We start from the raw sequence: 14573 nt of genomic DNA on the forward strand, positions 1-14573 counted from the left end.
TCCTCTAGTCTGGTCTGGGTCGTTTTATCGATTGCATTGAAAACCCCGTTAGTCAAACTAAAAATTTTCACAATTAATTGCCATATATTTCTATTGATTCTAGTTGTAGGAATTGGAATTTTCATACTGATAAGACAGCAAGTAATTGCTTGATAAACTATTCTCAAATTGTGAGGGAAATTAGTGACTGATGACTCTAGGAAATTAATAGCAGGTGAAGAACAAATATTAAAATGTTCGTCTAAATGTAATTTGTTAATCAACTACTGTCTGTGTCAGTGCGATTGGACAGTGTGCTGTAAGAACGTTATTTTCTCATGGTTTCACTTAACGCTTTGAAATAACTGTCGCGGCAAATTTAGGGCTTCACACTTTATTCACTTTTTCATTAAACTGAAATTAGCGTTCATTGTGGTTGCAACGAATCGCGGATTACCGGTGCTTGGTTAACACGGAGAATGATTGCTGCGTTCTTTTATATTCATCCTCTATTTAACCATTTCAAAACGTTGTGCTCGGTTGAAAGCGATAGGGAGAGCTAATCTCGGTCAAAAGATGAACCACGAGTCTAACGAAAAGCCTGTCATCCCGAGGAAAGCTTTGAAGGAGATAAGACCGAAGCTTGGTGATAAATTAAATAATTTGGACCAATCGGCGGAATTGGCAGAAAGGAAGAAAGGAAAGCCACCATATTCGTACATCTCTCTGATAGTGATGGCCATCTTACAATCGCCCAATCGCCGTCAAACGTTAAGTGGCATCATCGAACACATTCAAAAGCAGTTTTCGTATTACAGCGAGAATTGCCCTGCCAAAGGATGGAAAAATTCCATCCGCCACAACCTCTCCCTTAATGACTGTTTCGTGAAGACGTTCAGAGATCCGACGAACCCCAGCAAAGGGCACCTGTGGTGTCTTCATCCACAGAGCACACACATGTTCGAAGGTGGAAGCTTCATGAGAAGGAAGAAGCGCTTTAGAACTGGCTCTACAGACGAGGAAGAGAGACGCGTTGCGCCTAACAGCAACATTACCCTGACGTCATATCATGACGTAGTTCACACGTCACCTCATGACGTCATCTCATCGATGTCCGTGCTGGGTAAAGCTCCACCCAGGCCTTACTTTATGGGGCAAGAAGAATGGAACCGAGAGTACCGTTACAAAGAGGATCTCGATATGCAAGTAAGTTTGTACAAACACTGTGTCCCGTGGGCAGCACAAGGTGGAAAAGTCAAATTATCGGCTACGACCAACAGCGCTCTTTGTCTCATTTGCACCCACTGCACTTGTTTCTACTGATTATAAAAACATGTTACGTGTTTTTTAACATGGTCTGGAACTATTGATTGCAAAGAAACTAGCGCACAGTAGATTCCGGTTGAAACTCATGAAACCAACAACAACACAACAATAGTCATAGAACCTCCTTAAGCTCAAAACGAAAACAAGCAAAATTGCCTGAAGCGCATGAAGACACCCAGTTGCGCTTCCCTAAGTTTTATTGGTTTTCATTCTACACCCTTCTACATTCTTAGAGGGTGGCTAGAGTTTTCTTAGTTTGAATCATGTGGCGAGGTACAGCAGTTTTCAATTGACTGTCTAAAACCAGTCATATCAAAGAAAAACATTATCATCAGCTAATGGGAACTCATTGAAAAAACAGGCAGACTACAAAAAGCGCGGGAAAACGCGGGTAACCAAGGCACGATTGGTATTCGTTTTATGTCTGATTGGCTGAGAGAATGGCACGAGTTTTCTGGACCAATCACAGTGTGAGGTAAAGCAAAAACGTAGCAATCCCGAATTATTTTTTGACAGTCCATTGAAAATCGCTCCAAAGCAAAATCAACGCAATTTCGAGTTATCTTCGTTAGTCTTCCTTTCTTTTGCAAAAAGAGCAAAGCGATAGACGTGGCTTTAATCACTGTACAGCAATTTTTGACATATTTAAAATACACGATGGAAAAGTGCACTAATTAGAGTACAATTTTCTTCGTTAAAAAAGGATGTAACCCACCAAAACGAGTTAGCACGTGTAGATTTTAATCTCGTTTCCTTCGGTTAAATGAAAAGTAAGAATACAATATATCACTCTTCTAAACTTTTCTGTAGTACACTGAAGTTCGGCTTCCAATGGTAAAATGAATGTCAATATATCAATTTTGAAGTTCAACTGTAAATTGTGAAATCGATAAAATACGTATTACAATAAAATATTGATTTTACTGTAACATGATAATATATTAGATTGATGTAACAACATCTTTTCAATAAACAGATTCAATTAAATTCAGAAAAAATTTCGTTTGTTGGGATTCCACGAACACCAGTCTCTTAACTGCAAAATTGTGATAATATTCTTTGGTACTAACTTTATAATATATTAATTAAAAGTTTTGTGATGAAACGAAGATTCAACTGATTGATTTTGTTTTGTTTTCTTACTTTTTTAAGGGGGGGAGGGGGGAGGGGAAGGGAGGTAGCGGGGTTGTATCTCTCCAAGAGGAAAGCATACCAGGGGGATATAAAAACCCATGCCCTATAAGGAGTCATCGGATACGAAATATTTGGGTAAAAATTGACGGGATGGGGATATTTCAAATAGAGATTCCGGGATATTGAACTTTAGGGATACAAACCACACGAATCGTTAACGGGATACGGGACATTTAAGCCAAAAAATAATAGGATACGGGATACTCAGACCCCCCCCTCCCCCTAATGGACCCTCCTAAACTAAACGTCATTGTCCATGGGCTCGCAACTCTCCCCCACCAAGACTCCCTGGGGTGAGCAAATCCAAATATCGCCGGTGTTTTTCTGCCAGGTCAAAAGTTCCTGACGTAGCTCTTTAAACACACTCTGATAGGAGGGTTTGTCGATCAGGTTTTTCAGCTCTTTAGGATCAGTGTTCAAATCATACAGTTCCCACTGCGTCCGGTAGTAATACTGATCTAGAGTGCGATACCATCCCGTAGGTACCCCGCGTCGGGTACGGTTTAAAAGGTCCGCGAACGTGTCGGATGTAAAAATGTCCAAGGCGATGGGATATGGCATCTTATACGCCAGGTTATGGACAAGTTTAAGATTCTTCTTTAGAAGAACTCGCATCGGGTAGTACATAGTCACCTCGTGCATGTTGTGACTGGCAAAAGCTGTGTCCCATCCGGATATCGGTTCTTTTTTTAACACCGGAAGTACAGAGTTCCCTGTTAGCTGCACCTCATTGGGCCCAAAAATCTTATAACTGGGGTACTCAATCCCAAACCAATCTAACACCGTAGGCACTATATCTAGGAGGCTTACCATAGCGTCACTTATCTGTCCCCAACGTTCAGGAGCAAAAGGGGACGAAACTAGATAGGGCTCTGCCATACCAGGATGATACAGGTTCGTCTTAGCACCAGGAAAAGGGATCCCATTATCTGAGCTAAAGATGACGAGAGTGTTCTCTTCAAAGCCTGCCAGGCGAAGTTCCTCTAAGATTAGTCCTATGCCCTGATCAAGACGGCTGATTGTGGTGTACTGCTTGGCAATCTCTTCCCTTGCTGCTGGCGCGTCTTGTATAAAATATGGGACAACCACCTCCTCAGGGGAGTAGTAGAGGGGCTTCCAGTCAGGGATGACACCCATTCCAGGCTCGCCGTTCCCAAACTTTTCACAAAATGGCCCTACAACAAATTTTTTTAAGGAAGATACAGGACACAAAAAAATGTCTCTTAATTTTATTATCGAGCTCAAAGCTTATAATCTTTCTTGTTGGATTTAGTCGAATGATACTTTCACCATCACTGATCGTGGCAGTATGCAGAGAACGTGTCGCATCCTCAACCTAATCCTGACAGCTCACATGGCTTGGGCATGATTCTTGCGTCAGTGAATTAAAAACTATGATCTCACACCAGCCCATGTTATTTATTGTACTCACTAGCTTTTTTATAAAATGTGAAAAATTGTCCCTGAATTGCTGCCTTGACAGACACATTTTCTACAAAAATATATGTTAATCCCAAACCACTCAGAGAAACACAAAGCCCTGGACAACGATCACCACAAAGTACGTTTCCCCGCAGTCAAGAATGTGCGTTAGAAGAAAGACACCTAAAAGGGAAGCTGAGTCAAAACTCTTTGAGACTTTCTCTGAAATTTTACAAAAGTGGTTGGAAATCTTTGAGTGCCTCCAATATAATTGAGTACCGATCTGCACCAAATAATCTCATGCCTTTGCTTTAAAAAGTTTAAGATCAAGTTCTCACCATCAAAAATTTAACTTAAGACTCACAATATAAAATGTGCAGTACTCACCGTACTTATTTCCACCACAACGATGGGGATCAAAAAAACCCATGTACAGAAAGAATGGCCGTGAATCATTTTTTGAGCCTTCAAAAAACTTTCGAGCAAGGTCCTTCATATGGGTGATGTTGCGGCCACATTGAAGCAGCTGGCAGTTCTCTTCATCAAAGGCAAAATCAAATGGATACACCTATAAAACAATTACCCACAATGAGCAGGATTTCATTTATTTAGTACTTCTCTTTACTGTCTGCCGTACAGTTCTTTTTAGGTTAGTTCTGAGAATTTGATTATGAATTAACTAATAATCCCCTTGTTGATATTTTTCTGCAGTCTCTTCACTGCTTGATATTGTATTGATGTTGTGAGGAAAGATTCTGTCTTGGTCACTCGTGGGAGTTAAAGGGTTAAGCTCTTTTGATTTTGAATTGTAATGGTGTTTCCATTTTGAAACAATTTTGTTACTTGATTGATTAACAAATCTGAAGAGAATAGAGAGTGGGGAGTCTTTATATAAAATAAAATATCTACAGATTACAATTTTACAGAGATAGGCAGCTCAGCAACTAATCAACTTCATGCCATCAGAGGTCCCAGCTGTGCTCACCATATCAGGTCCCACATGTTTCTTGCCAATGATTCCTGTCCGTACATTTTCCTTTTTTAATATCATAGGAAGGCTCTGGACTTCATCAAATGAGTTGAAGTGATGGTACTGATGGTGGAGGCCGTACATACCATTCTGGTGCTGTGGAAGACCTAGAGCCATTAAACAGAAGTAATTTTTTGAGTTTCTCTAAAACAGTGAGATAAGTTGTGTCTCTTAACCCTTTAGCCCTTAAGAGTGACAAGCATCTAATTTCTCCTTACAATATCACCCCTGAATCACACATTGAGGTAATGAGAATTATGAAAATGATCAACAAACACTGAAGTTCTGGATCATTGAGCTAATTCTCCTTGTCAGCACCTGAGGAAATGTATAAAGAACAGTATGGAGAATATGCATACTGGTGTAAAGGACAAGTCTTCCAGCCCAGACAGCCTGAGGTTATCCTGATCTGCATAGCATTAAACCTCTGACTAACTGAATCAATCAAAATCTAACTTCTCCCAATAATATCCTTGCATTATCTAGCAGACAGGGAATGAAACTATCCCACTCAAATTTGACAGAAAAAAATTTGTTATTTTGACCTTACACCAAATTCTCGTAAGCAATTGACAAGGAAATGTGCAGCAGCTATAGAGAAAAATTAAAAGTAGACAGTCAAAGACTGTGTGTGGCTACTAATATAGCTCAATTTTTATAGCATTGAAAAGAACTAAAGGTTGTATAATGACACTGGAAGGTAGTGTGGCAGAACATTTGTTTGACATAAAAAAACAAAAAACCTGCCACATCCCACACATTTATGAGTATCACCTGTTCCACAAGAAGAAGGTGATTCAAGAATATATTGTTGAATTGACATTCAACTAACAATTAAATAGTAACAGATAATAATATTGACTAATAATAATGATAATTTTGTAATTTAAAGGGCTAGCTCAAAAGCCTAATGGTTCCCCTATCCTCTGGGCTCCAACAATGATTACCTATGCTTCTTTTAATTTTTCTTGCCCATGATAAATAATTTTCCTTTTATATGTATTCAGTTCCTTTCAATTTTGCTTGCTGATAATAAATAATGTTCCTTTTTTTATGGGATTTAATTTTTTGAGACTTTTGTTCCAAACAAAAAGGCATTCTGCGTTTTAGGATATTACGTCATTCCGCGTCTTCAGATATTCCGCGATCCACTGTTCCACTGTTCCACCGTTCCTTATTTTATCATTCTGTTGAATAACTAAAATTTAGCGGCTGCTGATTCAAACGTTTGAAAGGAACAAAATTTCCTCTAAGCTTCTATGATGTGCAGATCACATCTATTGACATATTTTTTCCCAGGAAATTTTGTTTTAAATTAAGTGTCGGTGGATGCCACTGTGAAATTATTCGCATATTTTTTGTTATCTTTTGTAGTCGGTAGGAACTTAAAAAATTACATCGTCTGATCTAGACAATTCGCTGATTTAAACGGTAAAATGCTCTCTCTTCAAAGAAAAAAATTGTTCTTAGTTTTATAATGGGTCGTTATCACCTATAAAGATATTTCTGCGAGGAAAAACGTTTGGTTTTTAATCGCGCGCAATGCTCAAAAGATTGTGAGATGTTGAGTTCTCTCCTGTTGTGATTTTGGCTTATACCCACTAGCGCATTAAGTTTACATCTCTTATAGGAGGCAGTAGCCACAAAAAGCAACAAGCGGCATTGTTTCTTTCCCTGGAAAAGATGCAACTTCACTGCAAGTGCTTCACACCCTGTAGCATTTCCACAACTAATACAAGATATATTGTGCATGCACCCTTACTAAACAACAGGTAATTTAAATATATTGCATTATTATCGTATAATCAGCCAAGTTCCAGATTCCATTCATTATGTTATCAGCATTTTGTTTGCAGCTTTGATTGCGGCCCATGCTTTTTTTCAAACACGATCGCTAGTGGACAACTGAAAACAGAAACATATCAAAATGAACATGTTTCTGCGGTCCAGGCACAAAAAGGGTCCCTTCTTTAAATTTTGTTTGCGTTCCGTTAGGGCCAAAGATCATGTGACTTACCTCCTGCACGAAATTGTTCTCGATATGAATTGTATCTCAAGCTACCGCAAAACTTTCCTTGCAAAACGAATTTTCTTACCTGTCAATATCGTTGACCTACTTGGAGAACAGCTACTAACAGAGGTGAAGCCATTCCTGAAAATCACACTGCGTTTTGCTAATGCATTTATGTTCGGGGTCCTGCAAACTGTGTTGTTGTAAACTTGAGTTTCGAAGCCGGCATCGTCTCCGATGAAAACTAGAACATTCCTTCTTTTATCAACTTTATCCTCTTTGGAATACGATATAAAAGGCAAAACTAGTAAAATTACAAGTAAAAAGAACTGTCGATGGTACATTTTTGAGAGATACATTTACGCGATGTCGCTCGACTGATTGCGTCTTAACAAAATGATTGATGACTGAAACCGGAAGTAAATAGGACACATTTGAACCGGAAGCGTGGATACATGGCTATGACGTGTCGGTAACGAGGAAAAACCGGCAAGCCGATCGAAGACATGGCCACGAGTTTTGGAGCAGAAGCATTCCGAATAGTTCTTCTGTGCTCGTTATGGTACACGATCAGCTCGACGAACAATGTTATCGGGAAGAAGATACTGACAGATTTTCCTTTTCCTGTTACCGTGGCCATGGTTCAAGTCGTCTCAACGGCCCTATATTTATCGCCAACTCTTCGTGTTTGGAGTGTTCCTCCTATGAAATCTTTGCCGAAATCGAGTCTTCTGAAACTGATCTTACCACTTTCCTTTGGAAAGGCTTTTGCTGCGATAACGGCACATGTCAGCATATGGAAAGTACCTGTCTCGTATTCTCACACGGGTAGGTTGATATAAAAAAAACAATAATTTTACAAAGATAGGTTCCTATTATTTTAATAAACATCGGAGAAGAACTGCTTCAGGACTAATTTGATTGATCAGAAAGCTTCAAGCAATTTAAAAAAAAAAGTTAATATTTGTTACTCATTCTCAGAGTTTATCTTAAGCACGTTCTCTGTGATTATCAGCCGTTCAAATCTACAGGCAATTTATTCGATTTATGTTGTTGACCCGTGGAAGTGCATATTATGATACAAATCAGGCAACTCGTGGCGTTTTGGTTTCCACTCTACGACGCGACGTCATTGAATTAGAGGAACAGCTGTGCTAATGCTGACACTCGATCTCAATGATTTCAGTTTTATCGGCGTTAGTTGTTTTATCTTGATAAATTAACGTAAAACAGCCTGTTCAGCAAGGGTTATCACGAATGATTATGGATTGGTATTGAAACACAACTGAAGGTAATCCCGTATCCAAGAAGCGAGGAAAACGAGTTTCTGTCGTGATTCGCCATCAAAGCTTCTGGATCATAATTTTTTTCCTCACGATCTTGATGCATGAATGGTTTAGCAGTGTTACTGTTAGGAGTAATTAGCTGCTGGTCACTTTTACGGTTCATAGTGTTAACTCCGCAATGAAGGTAGCACATCAGAAAAGACGGTTGTTGCAAAGTAGTGTGATACCAAGTGACACCTCAATTTTTTTATTTTTTTGTGTTAGGGTTTTTTTTTGTCTCTGATTTGGAAACATTAAAATCACAGAGAGATCACACTACTTTTACTCAAAGGGTACAGAATTCTTTCAAAAAAAATTTTGTTTTTCTTGTTTTTTTTTTCAGGAAGAATATTATTCCTTTCCTGATGTGTTGTCCATCAGTTGTCATTTGTAGCTTTTTTTTCTAATTTTAATTTCTTTCAAAAGAATGTCTAAGGTGGCTTAGCTCCTTCAATTGTTCATTTTTTAAACATTTTTTTAAAATTTAAATGCATATTTTCTTTTCTTTTTTTCATGAATTTTCATGGATACTGCACTCAAGTTAAGGTGAGTTCAATTCACACTTAGGACTGGTTTAGTTTTGGAGTATTTTAATAATGAAAAATGACACCTGAGGTGGTCACCTCAGAGGTTCAGACAAGGAGAATTTGTTTAACAATCAAGAGTTTCTTTAGTTGGTAATCATTTTCTTTATTCTCATGACCTTAATATTTGATTTAGGGATGGTCTGGTCAGGAGAAAGTCACCTTTAGGGGGGAAAGGGTTTTTTTGCAAGAAACCCTATAACCCCAACACTATGATGTATATAGTAATCTTGTGGGAAGTTTCAGAAAATTCCTCTCGGTATTTCCACACTTTTCTTTGTTATGAATTTTAACCTTACATTTTTGTTTCTATGGGGATCCACATCATAATCAACTATTTATTATTTCCATTTGATATTGGTGATGTGTCATCAAAAATAACATCAGGTTCTTTTACTGCTCTAAGTTGCTCTCAACTGTTTTCTAAAATCTTCAGTTGTTCAACTGTGGATTAAAAGGAAGTTTAATATAAAGATACCTGGAGCATTGAAACACTAGGAGTCCATGGTAGATGTATTTGCAATTCAGATCAACAGACAAGTTAAGTTAGGGAAATTGAAAATATGATTGTCAATATTATTATTCCCAGTGGGATCAATTATGGCTTACAATCTTGCTCAAAAGAACCATTAAAAATTTTGCTCATATCTTTTTACAGGCAACAATGCCAGTCTTCACAGTTATTTTATCAAGAGTAATTTTAGGAGAAACGCAATCAGGAGCGGTGAGTTTATGCAAATCTTTCATTGTTATGCAGACAAGTATAATAATAAATATCGTTTATTTAATTCTTTCCAAATATATTTGGTTTAAAACTCCATTGAACTGGGGTATCTCAAAACTGGCAACCATCCAACTCCCCTCTCCCCTGTTTTCTCACATCTTATGAGTAATTATTGTTACTGTCTAACTTAGGTTTTTTTTCTTCTTTCTTTTTTGCAATTTTAATTGTGAGATGTTGTGTCTGATGAAAAAAAAAGACTCCTAAATGATATTCTTCTTCATTTTAATTGCCTCTCTGCTGGATAGTGTATTGATGTTGTAAAGAGATGTTATTTCTTCATCTTTCCTTGGGGTTTAAGTCTGGTTAACGCTTGTACATGTAGATGGTCATGTTTGTGATAAATCATGATTTGTTTTGTAATTTGCACTTCATGTCAATATGTTATGTTCATGAATTCATTCTGGTCATCATGTTCACTATTGAAAGTTGTTTGGTGCACTTATTAGGTTTACTGTTCATTAATTCCCATTGTTGGTGGAGTCATGATTGCCACAGCCACAGAACTATCTTTTAACATGGTTGGTCTTCTTAGTGCCCTGTTAGCAACCTTTACTTTTGCTGTACAGAATATTTTTACTAAAAAGGTAAGCACTGCCTCTCCATTCTCTTTTTCCCACCTGCTTGGCCCTCATTTCTTTTTCTTTCTCCTCCTCCCTCTACTACTGTACATCATTCCTTTCTCCCTCTACTCCCCCTTATTTCTTTCCCTCTGTCCCTTTTCTCACTCATCTTTTTCTATGGATGATTGAGCACTTTTTTGAGCTCAGATTAAAATTTCAATAATTTAACTGTAAACAATATCATTGGGGCTTTACAACAGGTACACTGTAATGTATGGAATTTTTATTTTATGTCCCTTGCTAATCTTACAGCATTGAAGATCCAGACAACTGGGGCCTGAGCCTCACTTTCTTGAATCTCATTGCATAGTTAGGACATTTTCTTCACTCTCTATAATAGCACCAATTGAGTCATTTTTCTGGATTTTCAGATTTAGCAAAAGTGACCATGCACCAAAAGGCAGACAGCCCAAAATGATGTCTTTTTTCACCCTTTCTCTAACCTGCTACTCACCCCTTGCACTCTCCTCGCTCTCCTCTTGACTTGTTGTTCTGATGGTTTTCCTGACAGCACTAAAAATCCATAAAATGCCTAAAATCCATAACAACCCTTTAAATGCGGAAGGAACAATACAACTCCAGTTTGACTCAACACCCCCCCCCCCCTCCCTCAAAAAACTTTATTTTTGAATGCAGGACCAAACACATTATGTCATTAAAATTTAGATCATTTGAATTAACTAATGAGTGCGCACCTGAAATTGAACAATGAAAATGAAACAAAGACAGTAATTGCACAAGTGCTAAGGCAGAAGTGCCAACAGATTTCTTTTAAAGTCTTTTTATAATTTCATATGGGCAAAATTGGTCACAACACTTGTTTTTGTCTCTTCTTGCCCAAGAAATGCCACAAAAGGCCTCTTCTGTAGGCTTATCTTGGGCTAGAGCCTTACACTTCTTTCTTCAGCCTTCTCTAACTTCACCCTCCCTGGCGCCCCTTTCCTCCATCCTTCTCTTAACCTTTTTTTCTTTTAATTTATATCTGCTACATTTTAGTTGTTTTGCTGTATGATACTTCTTCTAATCAAATTTCATGTATATATTTTTTCTTAATGATCAGGCACTTAGAGACTTGCAACTGAATCACTTACGTTTGTTATTGCTAATGGCAACTATAGCATCTGCCATGTTGCTACCTACTTGGGCACTGTATGATCTAAGAAGAATTATACTTGAACTTGAATCGGTAAGCATAAAAATATAATCAAACTTTTTCTACATGTACAGTTTCTGTTTTGCTGCTTGTGTGTCACATTTTGATATTGCATTTAAAAAGGTTGCCTGTATGCCTTATCCTTTTCCCTTTACATGAAGTATCACTTCTCCCCCTTGGATGGTTTGTGAGTCCATTGCAAGGTTACACCCCCTCCAGAATTTCATCAGGGTTCACTGATATTTTGCCAGTACCCATTTATACTCCTGGGTAGAGAGAGGCATGGTGAAAGTGAAATGTTTTACCCCAGAATACAGCAGAATGACCTAGCCAAGTCTCAAACCTAGACTCTCCACCTGGAGTACAGCACACTAACTTTTCACTCACTAGTGAAAAGCTTGTACATGTATGTGGCCAACATGTATTTCACACCAACTGCTCCTTTTACCCCAAGCTCAGTGCTAGAACCTCTGTCAGATATCTGGTACAGGTGTGGGTCTGGTGTCTGTTCCCCCCTGTGTTTTTCCCATTACATAATTCTTTTAATACCGTGTCTGATAATGTACATGAAAAATTGCGCGATTCTGATTGGTAAAAACGAGTGAATTCTCATGTAAGATGGGTGCAAAGATGTAACACACGTGGAAATTTCAAATAGCGCGTGCACGCTTTCAAAATTTCGTCTGTACTGCCTTCCTCTTTTTTTTTTTCATGTACATCATAAACAAGGTATTATATGATTTCTCTTGCAGTTTGGTGAAATAAGCACTTGGTCAATATGATTTCTCTTGCAGTTTGGTGAAATAAGCACTTGGTCAATTTTTCTGTCTTTAAAAAATTTACTCGTGCTTATGAACACCAAATTGCACTTAAAATCTTGTTATTACCTACTGTAGACGTAGAAAATCCAGCTAACTCAAATACAGTACAGAATAAATTTTTGGTTGATAGCAATTTGCTTTCTTCATTTCAGGGAAAGGAGGATATTCTATGGCTGTTGGTAATCTTAACGATAAATGGATTTTTAAATTTTGCCCAGAATATGGTGGCTTTTACAGTGTTATCTTTAGTGACTCCACTAAGTTATGCAGTGGCTTCCGCCACCAAAAGGATTTTAGTAATTACAGTGTCTATAATGTTCCTGCGAAATCCCGTCAGTTTGTATAACGGAGTGGGGATGTTAGCTGCCATTTTTGGAGTATTTCTATACAACAAGGTGAGTTTCATTATCAACGATTATTGTTTGGTGAGTCAAACACAGAGAGCGACTAGCGTCGTATTTCTCCTTACAATATCAGCCCTGAATCATACTTTAAGGTCACGAGAATAAAGGAAATGATCACGTTCTAAACAGCTCTTGATTATTAAACAAATTCTTCTTGTAAGTTCCTTAGGAAATTTATAAAGAACAGTATGAGGAACATACATAAAAGTGAAACATCCTGGCTCGTACGAAGCCATTGAAACGCGCACTCGAGATTTGTTTCGACAGATTGGAATAGAGAGCGGATCTTGGAAATTCTGTATTTTTTTTCAATTGTATTTGAAAAACTTATACCTCACGCATAGCTGTATTAGTCATCTGTTGCAAACATCAATCATAATTTTTACTTGCAGGCAAAATACGACGCCAACCGCAGAAAACACGAACTACCGACACACGCGAAACACGCCTCACATTCGAATAATGTCACGAACAATCATAAAAGTTATCATCTTGTATAAGTTCTTCAAGGCACCGACTCAACGCTTGGGTTTGTATACGATGGGCAAGGTTATCGTTTCTGTTGTGGAAATGAGGTAAAGATACTGCTGGCAGTTCTTTGGCATTCATACGTCTTTCGTATCTGATGAGAAATTGGAGGGAATCAGCGCTGAGGAGGTCATTTCTCGCAGCTTTTGAAGAGATCGTTTGGTGAAATCTCCTTACTTATCACAGCAGAAATAATTATTTAGGAGTTTAACAGTTCCAATACGACTTCATCTTCTGCAGAAAAAACGTGATAACTAAATAGTGTTCTTCAAGAAAAACTTATACGAAGTCTTTCAAATGTGAAATGAGGTTTTTAAATCTCTTGACCTCGTTTCAACCCTGACAAGAAAGCATTTGAAGAAGGTAAGAGACGCATGCGAAGAAAGCAAAACAGAAGCTGTCAAATGCATCACACAATTTGAATACAGAGAGCAATTCTGTGGAATTTACCATTTCTGATGAAGAGCCATCAATGTAACTTTAATTTATACGTTATCAATGTCACCATGGGATAATTGTTAATAATCTTTAAACCTTCTTGAGGAGGGAAAAATATAAGAAGATACAAAGGTTTAGAACGTAGAAACACATATATATATATATATCTGTAAATTTATATTTATATTACACCTTTACAAAGTCGTCACGCTTTTAAACCCAACGGGCGTCAAACAAATCTATGTTTGAGGCGAATTTTAGTAACGAACATTGTTGAATTTACAGCCGGAGCGCTTTTCGATTTAGAGTCTTTAGACGGTCGATGACCAAACTAAAAGATGTATTTAAAGGGGGTGTTTTTAGAGAAAATAAATTGGGGTATTGGTTTTATCAACTGGGTTGATAATGTAAATTCGCCACCATAGACGGTTTCAAAGCTGACAATTCGAGCGGTAGCCCTTCGTTCTAACGAAGGGCTAACGCTCGAAACGTCAACGTTAGGAAATGAAATATGACAAGCAGCCAATCATAGCTTAAAGTCAAATCAGCGTCAATCGAAAATTTTCAAAATTTGTTGTTGTTGGTTTTTTTTTTGAAGAAAAGGTAACTGCTAAGTGTGATTGGTATAAGAACCTCGAATTCAGGAGCAAGATTAAAACTTATCACAACTTTGTCTGCGTTTTTTCCCGCACTTGCGCTGTTGACAGGTGTTTCCCCTGAGTTCACATTGGTTCGTGTGTAAACATAAATAAACGAACCTTGAAATTTGGAAAGCTTCTGCCTCAATTTCCCATTAACGAACGGAACGAAGAGAAAATACCCTGACACTCCTTCAAATTCATGAGCGAAAATGAAGTGTGTCCCTTTCTATTATACTTTGCAAGTCTAAGATGTTAATTTGAGCCCCAATCACGAAGACGTCTACGGGCAAGCTCGTAATCGACCCGAAATGAC

General features: G+C 38.0%; 2 protein-coding genes across 2 annotated transcripts; one reads left to right on the plus strand and one right to left on the minus strand.

Annotated features, from left to right (window-relative positions):
• Positions 1-1556: 1556 nt before the first annotated feature.
• Positions 1557-7339, minus strand: LOC131789056 (N-sulphoglucosamine sulphohydrolase). The gene is made up of 4 exons (XM_059106123.2): positions 7048-7339; positions 4907-5058; positions 4309-4489; positions 1557-3674 (listed from the first exon to the last, which is right to left on the minus strand). Exons 1-4 carry the CDS (start codon positions 7319-7321, stop codon positions 2740-2742), a joined length of 1542 nt encoding a protein of 513 aa, XP_058962106.2. The 5' UTR covers positions 7322-7339; the 3' UTR covers positions 1557-2739.
• A 119-nt stretch (positions 7340-7458) lies between these two features.
• Positions 7459-14013, plus strand: LOC131789052 (solute carrier family 35 member E1-like). Its single transcript, XM_059106120.2, has 7 exons — positions 7459-7790; positions 8829-8833; positions 9530-9595; positions 10102-10239; positions 11336-11461; positions 12402-12644; positions 13046-14013. The coding sequence occupies exons 1-7, from the start codon at positions 7469-7471 to the stop codon at positions 13151-13153; spliced, it is 1008 nt and encodes a 335-aa protein (XP_058962103.2). The 5' UTR covers positions 7459-7468; the 3' UTR covers positions 13154-14013.
• The last annotated feature ends 560 nt before the right edge of the window (positions 14014-14573 follow it).

Source organism: Pocillopora verrucosa, chromosome 12 (assembly GCF_036669915.1).
Source record: "Pocillopora verrucosa isolate sample1 chromosome 12, ASM3666991v2, whole genome shotgun sequence".
NCBI lineage: Eukaryota > Metazoa > Cnidaria > Anthozoa > Scleractinia > Pocilloporidae > Pocillopora > Pocillopora verrucosa.

Coding starts and splice junctions, on each gene's coding strand:
- LOC131789056 (XM_059106123.2), bottom strand. CDS start 7,321: ATGTATCTCTCAAAAATGTACCATCGACAGTTCTTTTTACTTGTAATT. Junction 5,059..7,047: donor TAGGTCAACGATATTGACAG/GTAAGAAAATTC, acceptor TAATGGCTCTAG/GTCTTCCACAGCACCAGAAT. Junction 3,675..4,308: donor TTGTGGTGGAAATAAGTACG/GTGAGTACTGCA, acceptor AATTTGTTGTAG/GGCCATTTTGTGAAAAGTTT.
- LOC131789052 (XM_059106120.2), top strand. CDS start 7,469: ATGGCCACGAGTTTTGGAGCAGAAGCATTCCGAATAGTTCTTCTGTGC. Junction 10,240..11,335: donor AGAATATTTTTACTAAAAAG/GTAAGCACTGCC, acceptor CTTAATGATCAG/GCACTTAGAGACTTGCAACT. Junction 11,462..12,401: donor TTATACTTGAACTTGAATCG/GTAAGCATAAAA, acceptor TCTTCATTTCAG/GGAAAGGAGGATATTCTATG.